This window comes from Panthera leo, chromosome D4 (genome assembly GCF_018350215.1).
Source record: "Panthera leo isolate Ple1 chromosome D4, P.leo_Ple1_pat1.1, whole genome shotgun sequence".
In the NCBI taxonomy this organism is placed as follows: Eukaryota; Metazoa; Chordata; class Mammalia; order Carnivora; family Felidae; genus Panthera; species Panthera leo.
In genome coordinates, this window is record NC_056691.1 from 89053480 (window position 1) to 89066208 (window position 12729).

The following is a 12729-nucleotide window of genomic DNA, read 5'->3' on the forward strand; positions in this document are numbered from 1 at the left end:
TGTCTGGCTTTTGCAGATCTCAGGTGTACATGCATCCCAGCCTGTCACCGCCCAGCACCATGATCCTCTCTGGAGGCACGGCCCTGAAGCCTCCCTACTCGGCCTTCCCAGGCATGCAGCCCTTGGAGATGGTGAAGCCCCAGTCCGGCTCCCCCTACCAGCCCATGAGCGGAAACCAAGCCCTGGTCTACGAGGGCCAGCTCGGCCAGGCTGCTGGCCTGGGTGCCTCGCAGCTGTTGGACTCCCAGCTTCCACAGGTCAGGAATTCAGCCCCTCTCGCCCAAAACACTGGGCTTTTTTCTTCCACCACGGCTTTCTCCCTCGTATCTGCCTCTCGCTGCGTGCTGACTTACATGCTGTTTGCGACCATTGGGACTGGTCCTCGGGCTGCTAGAACTGGGGCCAGGTCTCCCACCTCATGTGCCTATCCCAAGAGTGCTGCTTCTCCCGCGGCTTCTCTCCCGCCCTCATCCTGGGGGGGGCTTGGAGATGAGGTGTGTGCGTCCTCCTGGCATTCCCACCGATGCTTCTAGACCGCTGTCCCTCCCTTCTCCCTGAAACCCCAGCTCTGGAGCCCATAGTGTTGACTATCGCACTGGCCTCCGTGTTGCTGTGAGTCCATATTTTGAATCTAGCGTTTGGCTTCATGTCGTCCTCTCCCGTGACCGTCCGCAATATCAGACACCTTCGGGGGTCACCCCTCTCCTCCTTTGGCCCCTGGTCCAGTCTCTGCGACACAGCTCCTGTTACAGCTGCTGGTGGTTTCGACGTCCGCGTAGATGATACGCCGTCTGTGTACGCACAGGCCCCGTTGTCACCACCGGTCCGCTGTGCCCATGATCCTGTCTGGATTGGTCACTGCTAGAAACTGTACCTCTTTCTTTATCTCAAGATTAAGGGTCTACCCAGTCACCGCCTCTGCTTTCTTAGCTCTTTCCCTCTAGCCACCCGGCTCCAGCCACCTTTTTATCACCTTCCCCCTATGGGCTCACTTCCTTCTCTGCTCACTTCTTCTCTTCTCTGGGCCCCCCTGCAGTGTTTCCACCTTGGTGGAGTCCAGTCCCGCCTTTGCACAACCGTCTGTGCCAGGAGAACACCAGCCCCGCTCAGACCACCTGCGGCTGCACGCCGGCAGCCGCGCTCAGGCCCAGTCCCTCCCCGCCGCCCCAGCACCCGCTCCTGACTTGCAGCTTCCTCCTTACCACCTTCCACCCGCCTGCATCTTGCTTACGGTGTCCCTAGAGAAACAAGATCTCGTGTCGGGTCTCCTGCCACCAGGGTGGGCTAGTCGTGCCCGGGAGAGGCCCCCTCACCCCCCGTCCCTTCCAGCCAGCCTCCTGCTCGCTCCTACAGCACATGTCCCGTCAGCACACAGACGAGCTGCTCGCAGGGCCACCCTCTGGGGAGGAGGGTCCTCCGGATTATTCCCAGACAACCCTATTGTTCCTCCTTTCAAAAAAAAAAAAAAAACCCCAACAAAATTGTGTAAGCACACGCATCAGTTCCCAATGGTTACTCTTTGCTCTCGTCCTGCTGCCCCGTCGGCCACACTTGACCCAGAGATGCTCGTTCCCCCAGAGTCCTGTCCTTCGCTCAGTTCACGGGCACCATCCTGGCGAAACCCTCCTCGTTACCCGCCTGGTCTGTGGCTTCTCCGTGTCCCGCGGGCTCTGCTCTCCGACCCCTGTCTAGCCCTGTGGCTCTGCGTCCCATCCAGACTGTCTTCCTGGTGCCCCCAGCTGTGTTCTCCAGCCTGTGGGTCACGCGTCGCCTCTGCTCTGGCGTCTTGCGGCATCTCCTGCGTGACACGTGCTGGCACCGTGTCCAAGACCTGAGTTCTCCCGGTCCTCCTGGCTGTCGTGTCCGTGTCCCCTGTAGGTCCCCGCTGCCCCTTGCGCCTCCTCTGATCCTTCCGCAGGGGTCCTGTTGGCCCTACCTGTGGAAAGCATTCCGAATCCAGCCACGCCTCATCCCCGCCCTCCACCTTCCTCCCCATCCAGGCTCCCGTGGGGGCTCCTCCCTGATCTCCCGCCTCTGCTCTTGGGCCTGTCAGTCTGTTCTCCACACACCAGCCAGGGTGCCCCCGGAACACGAGTCTCCCGAGATACAGCGCTGTCCTCCTCCTCGTCCCGCTCCCTGCCGTGTGCAGGGAGGAGCCTGGGGTCTGGAGGCTCTGGCTGCTGCTCGTCTCAGTGATGCAATTCCAATAGATCCTTCTGACCCTCCACTGTGGACTCAACGCAGGGGGTGAAGAGGAAAGTGACTGAGAGACGACAAGTGGCTTCCTTGCGCCAGTCCCGAGTCTCCAGGCCCCTCTCCTCCCTGTCACCCCCCCCACCGCCCCCACTTTCTTCTGATATAACAGCCTTCAGAAGGATCCAGAGTCTCCAGTTCAGTTCCAGAACCCCTGAACCCCAGAACCCAGTTGTGTCTTGTTTTGTATCACCGTTAGAGCAATAGCAAAGCAACAGAGGAGTTTTGCCTTTTTGTGCTGCACAAAAGAGGCCAAAGATACACATCCACACAGCTTTCGTCTCTGGGGGCTCGCTTGGACGTTGCTTCCTAAGAAGCCTTCCTGACCTTCCCTTCCTCTTCCCCATCCCCCACACACATGGGGTTTGGTTTGCTGCCCACATTCCACATGCTGGGTCCTTGCCGCTCCCTGGTCTGACCATGTCCTGGCGCTTCCCCGGCACGTAACGTGCACTGAGCGGACCCTTGCTGGGTGCGAGCAAGAAGGTCTGGGGTGCACGTGGCTCTTGCAGCCCAAGAGAGGAGCCGCGTGCGTGGCCTTGGGCTTATCTTCACCCCCTGCCTTGTTCTGGCGATCAGACCTGCCCCTCCCTCAGAGGGTGTGCTCGAACAGAAACCCAGAACCTATGGCTGTGCAGAGGCCTCTCTTTAGCTGTCTGGAAACGAGAACCTGAAGCATAATCTGTGTTTGCTCTTGGGGGCAGGTGTGACCAGTAGTCTGTGGCTTTCTCCCCAACATCCATGCCTCCTCTTGACTGTCCCTGTCATCCAGCAGCTGACGATGCCGCTGCCTGGCTCCCAGCTGCCTCTGCCTCGGTACGGCTCCGGGCAGCAGCCCCTGATTCTGCCACAGTCCATCCAGCTGCCACAGGGGCAGAGCCTCTCCGTCGGGGCTCCCCGACGAATCCTTCCACCTGGGTCCCAGCCTTCGGTCCTTAACACCAGCAGAGAGGTAAGGATGACTTCATCCTGTCGCGTCCTGGGGAGAGCCCTTACTAGCTAGTCAGGAACCACTGTTGTGGCAGAAAGTGCCAGAGGTCTAGGTGAGGGGCAAGCTCTTGGCCTCACCAGACCACTGGTTTCCTGCTCGTGGGGAACCCCATGGCGGGCCCCCCTTGGTTCCCGTGTAAGCTAGCGATGGGAACCAAGGCCCAGAGCAGAGGGGAGGAGTGTGGTAGCTGATGCTGATGCTTGGGCCCTTCGGCCTGTGGAGCCACTGTGGGGCCATTTCAGAGACCGGTCCCCCAGATCCCCAGAAAATGTGTCTGGCCTGGGCTCTGCTGATGGCCGTCCCGGTGGTGACGCACAGTCCTGTCTCCCCACTGCACTTCAAAAAAACAAAAACAGAGTACAGTTCCCACTTCAAGAAGCCGCCTCCTGAGCCTAGACTGGGGGGCAGGGGAGTACGCGTTTCTTTAGAGAATTCCTCTGTCCGCAGAAGTCCTCATCGGCTCTGCACGGGCGGTTCAGTGAGGGCCAGGTGTCTCCAGGGCCATCGAGTGACCCCTCATTCCTTCTTGGTGTCTTTAGTCCTCTCAGATGGAGATGAAGGGCTTCCACTTTGCCGACAGTAAACAGAATGTTCCTTCAGGAGGCTCCGTGCCATCGCCGCAGACTTACAGGTAAAGAAATGCCCTGGGAGTCGGATGCTGCATCGCCGAGTACTTGGTCTAGATGCGACTCAGTGGTGCTGGCGAGTCCTAGGGGACCAGGGAGAGCCCCGGAAGGGCCCTGAGGCTGGGTCCCCTTGGAGGCCACGTGTCACCTTGAAGTTTCAGTGCTGGGACACACTCCTGTTTTAGTTAACCATGGAGAAATCAGGAACTGTCAGAGCAGTTTGCCTTTAATCGTCATAATAAAATGCTCTGGTTTGGGAGAGCTTTCTGGAAAGGTAGGAAAAGGAACAACGGATGTTTTACTAGTGTGAGGCCCATCCCGACTGCTCACAGCTTTCTCACCAGATTTTACAAAGGATTTACTGGCCAGGAAGGTACACTCCCTGGAAGGCGGGGAGAATTCCCTTTCCTCAGGGCTGCCTGTCCCCTGCACCGAGCCTCTGGCCCTGCCAGGCCGGTGGCTGCTGGCCTCACAGGGGCGTCCGTGCCTCCCACAGCGCGGACCGGCACCTTCTCTTTGCGTCCTTGGCCTCGGTCTCTGCCTCCAATAGCTGCCTCGGGTCCCTTACTTAGCTGGATCTGGAGGTGGCTTTGTGTGAATCCCTGTGCTGAATTCCTTCTACTAGAAAGTGGCAGAACCAGTGGTTCGCTGACCTGCTCGCCCCTGAGGAGAAGTGTGCGGGGACGGGAGGCAGCATGCTGTGGCGTGGGGCCCACGGGTGGGTGCAGCCAACTCTTGTCTCATGTGGGAGAAGCCTGGAGAGCCCTCGGGCTTGCAGGGCAGGGGGTGGGGAGAACAGACGCGCACGGCTCGCAGCACCCTTGCCCTGTGAGAGGTTAGCAGCCCGGTTCCGGGGCGGCCCGGGCCCCTTGAAGGGAACGCTGTTGCACATCAGGTCGCCATCTCGAGTCTTCGTGCCGTGGCCACGCTGCCCTGTCGCTCCTGGAGTGTCGAGGCTGCGTTTCTCCTCTGTCCCGTCCGTCTGGTCATTCCATACTTCCACATTTCCAGAGAAAGGCGTTTTTTGTGACCTTTTCCCCATTTCATCATCTTTTCTGTTCTTCTTTTATTCTCTTGGCTTCACTTATTTTTGTTTATTTGTTTTGTTCCCCAACCATATTTTTCACAAAGGTCAAAACAACAGAACTGTAGGAAAGGTGCAGCCAGACAGCCACACAGAACAGTGAGCGTAGTTTGGACTAGAGGAAGCTTCGCAGATGAACAGATGCTGTGTCTCCGTGGCTGCCACAGGTGGCATTTAGCCGCATCCAAGGACAGAGACAAACCAGAACACGGAAACTCACATAACAGGAGTCGTCCGTGTCTATTTAGCGTAAGAATGGCAGCAGCCAACTCTTTGGAGAAAGACTATGTAGAAAACATAAACATTAACGGATAGCCTTTGTTCGGTCGGCATGTTACTGGGGTTGGGAAAATTGGTATATTTTCACAGAGCAGCGTTTCCCATGTTTTCTGGACGCAGAGCTTCTGAGGCACGTCCTGCCACAAAAGGGCCCTCCGGTCAGGTCCTTGGACGTGCTTATTGGGGGGTCATGCTCCTCAGCACGAGAGGGGTCTAGGTACCCCCACCATCGCGGGTCCTGACAAACTCAGCACATAGCACTTCTCAAGCTTTTGACCACAGAATCTTTTTCTCCACGTGGCATGTAATTAGCGTCCACGAGAACTGATTGTCCAGTCAGTGGAACACATTCAGAAAGACGTCCTGAAAGATTTTTGTTGCTCTTGGTTTCCCTTTCCGCCCCTCCCACCCCCATCGTATACAAAAGTGAAAACCTAAGAAAATACTCCGCACCGCCCTTAAGTCAGCTGCATAGACCGTGTGTCTGGGTCACAGAATCCCATTGGCCCAAACCCCCCAAACCCTGAGAGACGGTCGGTGCCCGTCCACCCGTCTGGTCAGTGTCTGCCCACGGCAGGGGCCTCGGCCTCTGTGCCCTCGGGTGCGTCTGCGTGAGCCGCCCCGGCACCCTCTGCACTCTGGCTGTCCGAGGTCTTGGCTTTCCTCTGTCGGAGAGGGTGCCGCCCGAGCCAGGGCCGCGCTGTGTGCTAGGCTTGACTCCATTGTCTGGCGACGCGCGTGTTCTCACCCCCTGCCTTTGGTTTTTTCAGGCCTAGCTCTGCTAGCCCCAGTGGGAAGCCCTCTGGATCAGCAGTTAACATGGGCTCTGTGCAGGGACACTACGTTCAACAGGTAGAAGATGGCTTTCCAGACCTTCCAGCCCCGGACGCTTAGGCCCATCTCCAGGCGCCAAAAGAGAAGGGACTGTGTCCAACCCATTTGAGTGCTCCTCTTATAAAGAGAGACGTGCCCTAAGCGCTTAGAGTGTGGCGCCGGGAGCCGGCAGCCGGCAGCCTGAGTCCCTCCTGGCGAAGGCATTTCTCCTCTTGACGGGCGTCTGGATCCTTCCTTGTCCTGCAGAGAAGGGAGGATGCGGATTCCTCTGACGAGGTGGTGCCAGAAGGTGGACTCTCCTTCCACAGCGATTTGGGCTGTGAAGGCGCTGGGACTCGGTTAGGTCTGTGGGTCAGCTCTAGAAGCCGCGTGTGTGTGCATGTGCGTGTGTGCGCGTGTGTGCGTGCGCGTGCCGGCTCCAGTAAGTGCTGTGTCTCGTCTCTGTCTTGGCTGGGTGGGATTACACGTGGAACGACGCCTTCCCATTCTGTGACAGAAGGGGTTTCTCAGGGTCTCTGCCTTCAGGCACCGTTCTCGGCTACTGCTCTAAAACGCGATGGGGCTCCAGAGCTCCTACGCATCAGGCGTGGTTTTTTACTAGAACCGCATTCCTGGCTGGTGGAGGTGGAAGTTTGATTGGTTCCCTGGAGGGTCGCTCCTTGAATTGCTTGAACTGAGCTGCTAAAGCTTTCTTCCAGAGTTTGCACCCCGGTGGGGGCGGGGGGGGGGGGCAGAGTCGAGGCTGGCCGCTCTGTGACCCGTCCACTGCGCAGAGCTGCAGGTCAGTGGGACCCTGGCTGGGAATCTCGAGGGCATACTAGGGTCCTGGGGAAAGGTCTCCACGGAGCGGGAGACGGGGGAGGTCCAAGATTGGGGAGGACCAAGTCCACCTAGTGGCCCCGTGCCCCTCGGCAAACATCCGGGAGTTCCGACTCGTGGGGTGCACTTGGATCTGGTCGGGGGCCTTTTACCCTTGGGGCACGGGGGGCACGGATTTGAAAAGGTCTCTCGGGTCGGCCTGGGAAGTGCTGCTCCTTCAGAGGCCCGTGGGCATCGCAGAATGCTTCCCGGAGGACCCAGCCTCTTCCTGCCTCTCCGAATCACCGCCCTCAGCACCCGTGGGAGGGGAGAGAGCATCTCACGCCAGTGTCCTTCCTACTCGTGCCAGTTCCTTCTCAGTCCGGTCCTTCCACCAAAGGATGGGCTTCTTAGGGTGGCTTTTCTCTGTGACTCAGAAGCAGTCAGGGGGCGGTGGGGGCTGTGTATCCAGACCGGTGTTTCTACGGAAGGGTAACTGTCTTTGTCCCCATTCATCTGTCCAAAGGCCAAACAACGAGTGGATGAAAAACCCAGCTTGGGAGCTGTGAAACTTCAGGAGGCCCCCTCGGCCGCCTCCCAGATGAAGAGAACCGGAGCAATCAAGCCTCGGGCGGTCAAAGTGGAGGAGAGCAAGGCCTGAAGGTGCTTGGCCACGCCTCGCCCCCCGCCTTGAGGCCAGGGCCCCCGCTCGGCCTTGACATCTCACCAGATCCACCGTGCAACCACCCGGCCCGGACTGAGAGACCTCCCTTCTCTTCTCCACTCCTGAGAGCTCCATCGTCCAACCGGCTTGCCCCCGTGGATACGTGACGTTGACCTGCTCGCTTTAATACGAAACAAGCAAGCAAGCAAACGACCCCGACCCCATGTCGTCCCCGCCTCCTTTCCACCGTGACTGTGGAGTGACTCCCACCTTTGTGCAGTACAGATGAGCTCCCCCCCCCCCACCCCCACCCCGCTCCGCCGCTGGGTCCCCAGCCTTCCCGGCCCCAGGCACAGTGGTTTGTCAGCAGGGCCATTGTAGTTGGAGGCTTTCTGTTGTAAAAAGCAGCTGAAGTTTTTACAAAGGCGGAAGGAAAAGAAAAACAAAAACACAAGCTATGTCTGCGTAGCTGAACTTTTCTACTTTGCCGTCCTCTCCCTCACCTCCTCCTGTTCCGGTCCTACCCTTAACCGCGTCTGCCGCTCCGCTGGTCCGTCGCTGCGATCCCTTAACACCTGACGCAGGCGGGCGCCCCCCACCCCCTGTGCTTCCTCCGTCGGTGAATCGGTGCCGGGCCGTGCCGGGGGCGGCTGCCTGCTTGGGAGCAGCGAGCGAGACAGGGGAGGCGGGTCGGTGTCACGGCTGGATTCTCGCCCCTGGCCTGAGGACCCCTGGAGTGTAGGGACAGCCCAGTGAAGCTGATGACGATTTTAGCGTAGGAATTACACAGAGTTTCTGTCCTGGACCCTTCTACGGCCGGTGGACATGCTGACCCCGGGGCACCTGAGGTAAACCACGGAGATACACAGTCACCGGCGTTTTCCGGCGTGACCCGGACGGTGCGAGCTGACCGCGCCGCGGGCCCCGCGGCGCCTCCGCGTCTAGGGCTCTAGCACCTGGGGGCTGCTGTCTGACCCGCACGCCCTTCTCGAAGCCTTCCGTGACATGCCCTCCTCTTTTCTTCCTGAGCCTGTCTCTTGTCTGGATCTTCCTGTCCTGCCATCTTTCACCCAGCTCGTCCCTGGAGATCGTGAGGCCCCTTCTCGTGGGGACAGGGGCGCACGGACGGTTGTCTGACTGGGTCTGCGGCAGAGGCGTGTGGCTTGCAAGGCTGCTGGGAGGGATCCCTTTCTTTTTTCTCTTTCTTTCTTTCTTTTTTTTTTTGGCTCCCAAGGCAGACCCGGGTTGTTGGGACAGAGGCACCGGAGCTGGGCAGTGGGTGTCCGTCTCTGCGGACGACTGGGGCAGGGTCCCGGGGCAGGGAGGGTTGAGGGTCTGACCCTTGTTCTCAGCAGCCTGGGGGCGGCCTCGGGGGGGAAAACGACAGCCTCTTAAGTCTGCAGCGATGCCTCTGGCAAACTGTTTGTGTGAGCCATTTTATGCTGGTTTTTTGTTGTTTTTTCTTAAAATAAGAACTAGAAGGAAATCGTCCCAGGTTTTGTCATTCCAGGGAGAGGGGAAGGGAAATGTCAAGTAATGCACGTGCTCTGCAGAGCATCTAACCAGCCAGCCCACTGGCGGCTCCTGGGAGGATCTGGCTCAGAGGACAAGCAGCCGGTGAGTGGGGACGTGCCCCGCAGAGTCCACCCTGAGTGCCACCACAGACGTGTAACACCCTGTGGCTCTGAGCTGTATGTTCAGTGCAGAACCGGGCAGGGCAGGGCCTCAGGAACTGTGCACGCGACTCCCTGTCCCCGTTCCCTGCTCTAAGGAAGCGGGGGCACGTCCTGCCCGCAAGGGTGCCGGGCGTCTGCGGGGCCCACCCGGAGAGGGCCGGCTTTCCCGAAAGCCGCCCTGTTGCTTAGTCTGCAGCTTGCCGCGCTCCCCCTCCTGCCTCCACCCTCAGACCTCGCTTACCAGCTGGTCACCTTCATGCCTGAAGCTTAGCTTACTCTGAGGTCCATTCTCGAAGGGCCGCTCGCTCGAGGAGTTGCCCGCACTCAACCGCCCCCGTGTGCGCACCTGCTCTTTCTCTCCCCTGCAAGTGTGTGACTGCTGTCCCCGTGACCAGCCGCCCTGCCGACAGCTCCCCTCTGCCACCACCTGCCCCCGCAGGAGCCACCCTCGCTCACCTGTACACTTAGAAACACGGCCACACCCTCACACCTAATTCAGGTGCACGTTGTATGTCAAAAGGAAAAAAAGGCTTTCTCGTTTTGAAATTCAAAGAACAGTCGTGGATGCTGTTACACACTCAAGACGTACCCTGCAGGCAAACCTGCCGTCAGGGTGACAGTCCTCCCTGTTTTGAGAAAAAATAAAAACAAGGTCACGTGTTCTCCAGCCCTTCTCTCTACCCTTGTATTTTCTCTCCTCCCCCTCCCCAATAAAAAAAAAAAAAACAAAACACTAGAATTTATTTATATGTATTGATGTTGTAGGTCTAGGTGAAAACCAGTAAATGTTTCACTGCTCTATTTATATATAATGTCTGAATTATTCTGTGCAGGAAAGGCCAGGAAATTGCATGTGAAGTTCAGTGCATTCACCACCTCCGTGTGCCCGAGCTGCCGTCTCTTTCCCACTAAGATGCAGATTTTAAATTGGACTCGGGGCAGAGGGCAGACCTGAGGCCTGCCCGACGTCCCGTCCCTTCCTTGGTCTGATGAAATGCAGTTTTTAGTGCAGAGGTGTTTAAGGTGCAATATCTCTTCCTTTCATGTGGTTTTAGAACCGCGCTCAAGGTTAATGGGGCTTAGGGTCTTATTTTGGTTTCAAACCCTCATCCTCAGAGTGTAAATCCACGCAGAGGCCTCTGCCAGGATGCCGTGGGGCCTTTGGTGGGAACAGGTGAAGACCAGCACTTAGCTTTCCTGCTGCCGAGATTGGGGGGAGGGGAGGGGTCGGAGCTCTCTCACCGCACCTTTGCCTCCCTTCTGATGCTGGCAGCTTGGCCTTGGCCATTGATGGTGCAGCCCGTTGCTCGGCAACAGGCGACCCTGCAGGAGCGTCCGTCCAGTGCCAGCTACTGAACGGGGCGAAGTCTCAGAGTGTGGGGTCGAGTATCCGAGAGGCATACACCCACTGAAAACTTCTCTGCCAGTTGTATTTGGTCTGGTTTTCTTTACTGTTGCTTCCCCCTTTTTAATCCACCTTACTTTTGTTTTCAAACTTGGAATTCATACACTTCTGGCTCTGGGTTCCTCAAGAGGGAAAACAAAGGATGGACCTACACACTCAGAAATCGGTTGGTTGAGTTCAAAGCTGTGGTCATCCAGCCACTTCTGGGGATATTGGGGTATCTTGTTAAATGTCGACATCGGGTCTCCAACTACGCCCTCGCCTTCCCGTCTTCAGGATCTGCCTTCTGGATGGTGGGTGAGGTTTGTGAATGATGCTCAGAGCCAAGGAGGCCGAGGGTGTGCACGTGGTTGCATGGCCGTGTTCAGAGACGGCCCACCGAGGCAGTGTGTGGCAAACCAGTAAAGCCCCTCCCCGCTGTTCTGTTTCCCTCCACCAAGCGGCTGCATGTTGCCCCTCAAATCTGTATGTCCCTTTGCACTTCTTGCAGAGCAAGCCTGGGTTAGAAGGTCAGTTGGAAATGGCCTTTGACAACCGAGGACACTGCAGAGTGCCTCTGCTTTGTCATGGTTTGTGATGAATGGGAAATGCAGACTTCCGGAAAGCCAGCTCATCCTGCTTGAAAATGAGATGGACCTAAGACAGAGCTCACCTGGGACAGGGTGGCTCAGTGTTGGGGTCTGACACTGTCCCCTAGCCATGCCCTCCTCCAGGACCACCAGCACATATTTGGCTAGTGATGTTCAGGCGCATCTGATCTTGCTGTTCACCATTTCCCCACCCTGGCTGGGGGACCGTGTCCCCAGGACCCTGTGTTCAGCATGTTAGGAAGCCTCAGAGTGGAAATTTCTACTAAGGCTCTGTGTGGATGACTTTCTTCCATTGTTTAAAGGGGATACTGTACTCTAAGCTTTTGACTTCATGCCTTGTGTAGTAAAAGGGTTTGGGTTTTTTGTTGTTCTTAAAAGGGTTGTGTTTTGTTTTTGTTCCCTTTTGTTTTTATTTTGGCCTTTCCTCTCTTTGTCTTTTCATGTAGACCAGATATTTGAAAGGGCAGACGATGGCTAAAGGTGTAACGTGCAGCTTGTTTATACGTTTTCTGGGAAGCTTTTGCCTTGGATGGGAAACGGAATCATGGATTCAGCAGGCCATGGTGGCACACTCACCCTTTGCCCTTTCCCTCCGATCAGTACCTATTGTTTCTCCTTTCAAATATGTGATTGTACTAGCTCTTTCCATATGAAAGAATTCTCCTTATTTAAATAAAAAAAAATTAAAAAAAAAAAAAAAGCCCTAAAGCTGAATGTGCTTTCTCAGGCTGTGTGTCCCTCGATTTCCCGTCATTTGACAAAATTAGAGTTTTTACAGAGTGCTTGAGGAAATCCAGAGTGACTTGGCTGAAATGCTTTAAAGCAAGGTGGGGGAGGGAAGGGATCGAAACCTGTAGGTGGGGTGCATCTTCCAAATGGGTTTGCATTAGCAATCTCTGCCCTTTATCCGTTTGAGTGATATTAAAGGTGTGCAGGACATCTGCCTGCCCTCCGCCCTCCCCCCTGCTTCCCATGAGAAGTGGGTGGGTCAGAGGAGCAAGCATTTGTCACTTTTTTTTTTTTTTTTAATATTTTTAAGTAAGCTCTATGCCCAAGGTGGGTCTTGAACTCATGACCTGAGATCAAGGGTTGTATATCCTCTACCCTCTGAGCCAGCCAGGCATCCCCGATTTGACGTTTTATTGGTGGTGACCCCTTCTTTTGCTGGGAGGAGAAAGGAGTGCAGCGCTTTGGGGTAGGAGGGAGGAGTTCTTTCGTCTGGGGCCAGTGAAGGATCAAGAGCTTGGATCGGAGTCCCAGCGGTGATCCTCTCAGTTCTGCTGCCCACCCCACACCCCACAACTGCAAGACTGGGAGCTGGGAAGGACACTTCCCCACCCCAGAGGCACACTTTGAACTGTGCCCACCTCATGGGGTCGTGTGGATTCAAAGAGGTAACGGTAGTAGTTAACGTAGCTGCCTGGCACCAATTAACGTAAGAAGCTTACGAATCACTCCCAGGTTGGACACTTTCCACGAGAAATGACTCCTTCTGAATTGGGACCTGGGCATGGGCTGTCTCAGCTCTA

General features: G+C 56.8%; 1 protein-coding gene and 1 non-coding gene across 14 annotated transcripts in view; both read left to right on the top strand.

Annotated features, from left to right (window-relative positions):
* The window catches only part of PRRC2B (proline rich coiled-coil 2B), an 88824-nt gene extending 77142 nt beyond the window's left edge, over positions 1–11682 (top strand). For 8 of the 13 annotated variants that reach the window (XM_042912698.1, XM_042912706.1, XM_042912703.1 and 5 more), the window contains 5 exons: positions 17–257; positions 3026–3205; positions 3784–3875; positions 6004–6085; positions 7392–11682. In XM_042912698.1, coding sequence (XP_042768632.1) covers positions 17–257; positions 3026–3205; positions 3784–3875; positions 6004–6085; positions 7392–7526 — 730 coding nt within the window. In that variant the 3' untranslated portion in view covers positions 7527–11682. The remainder of the gene's footprint in view (positions 1–16; positions 258–3025; positions 3206–3783; positions 3876–6003; positions 6086–7391) is intronic. The other 5 variants (XM_042912702.1, XM_042912704.1, XM_042912709.1 and 2 more) reach the window with 3 other exon arrangements.
* Positions 2188–2271, top strand: LOC122205729. Its single transcript, XR_006196231.1, has one exon. It is a non-coding gene; the product is annotated as a small nucleolar RNA SNORD62 (small nucleolar RNA).
* Positions 11683–12729: the final 1047 nt, after the last annotated feature.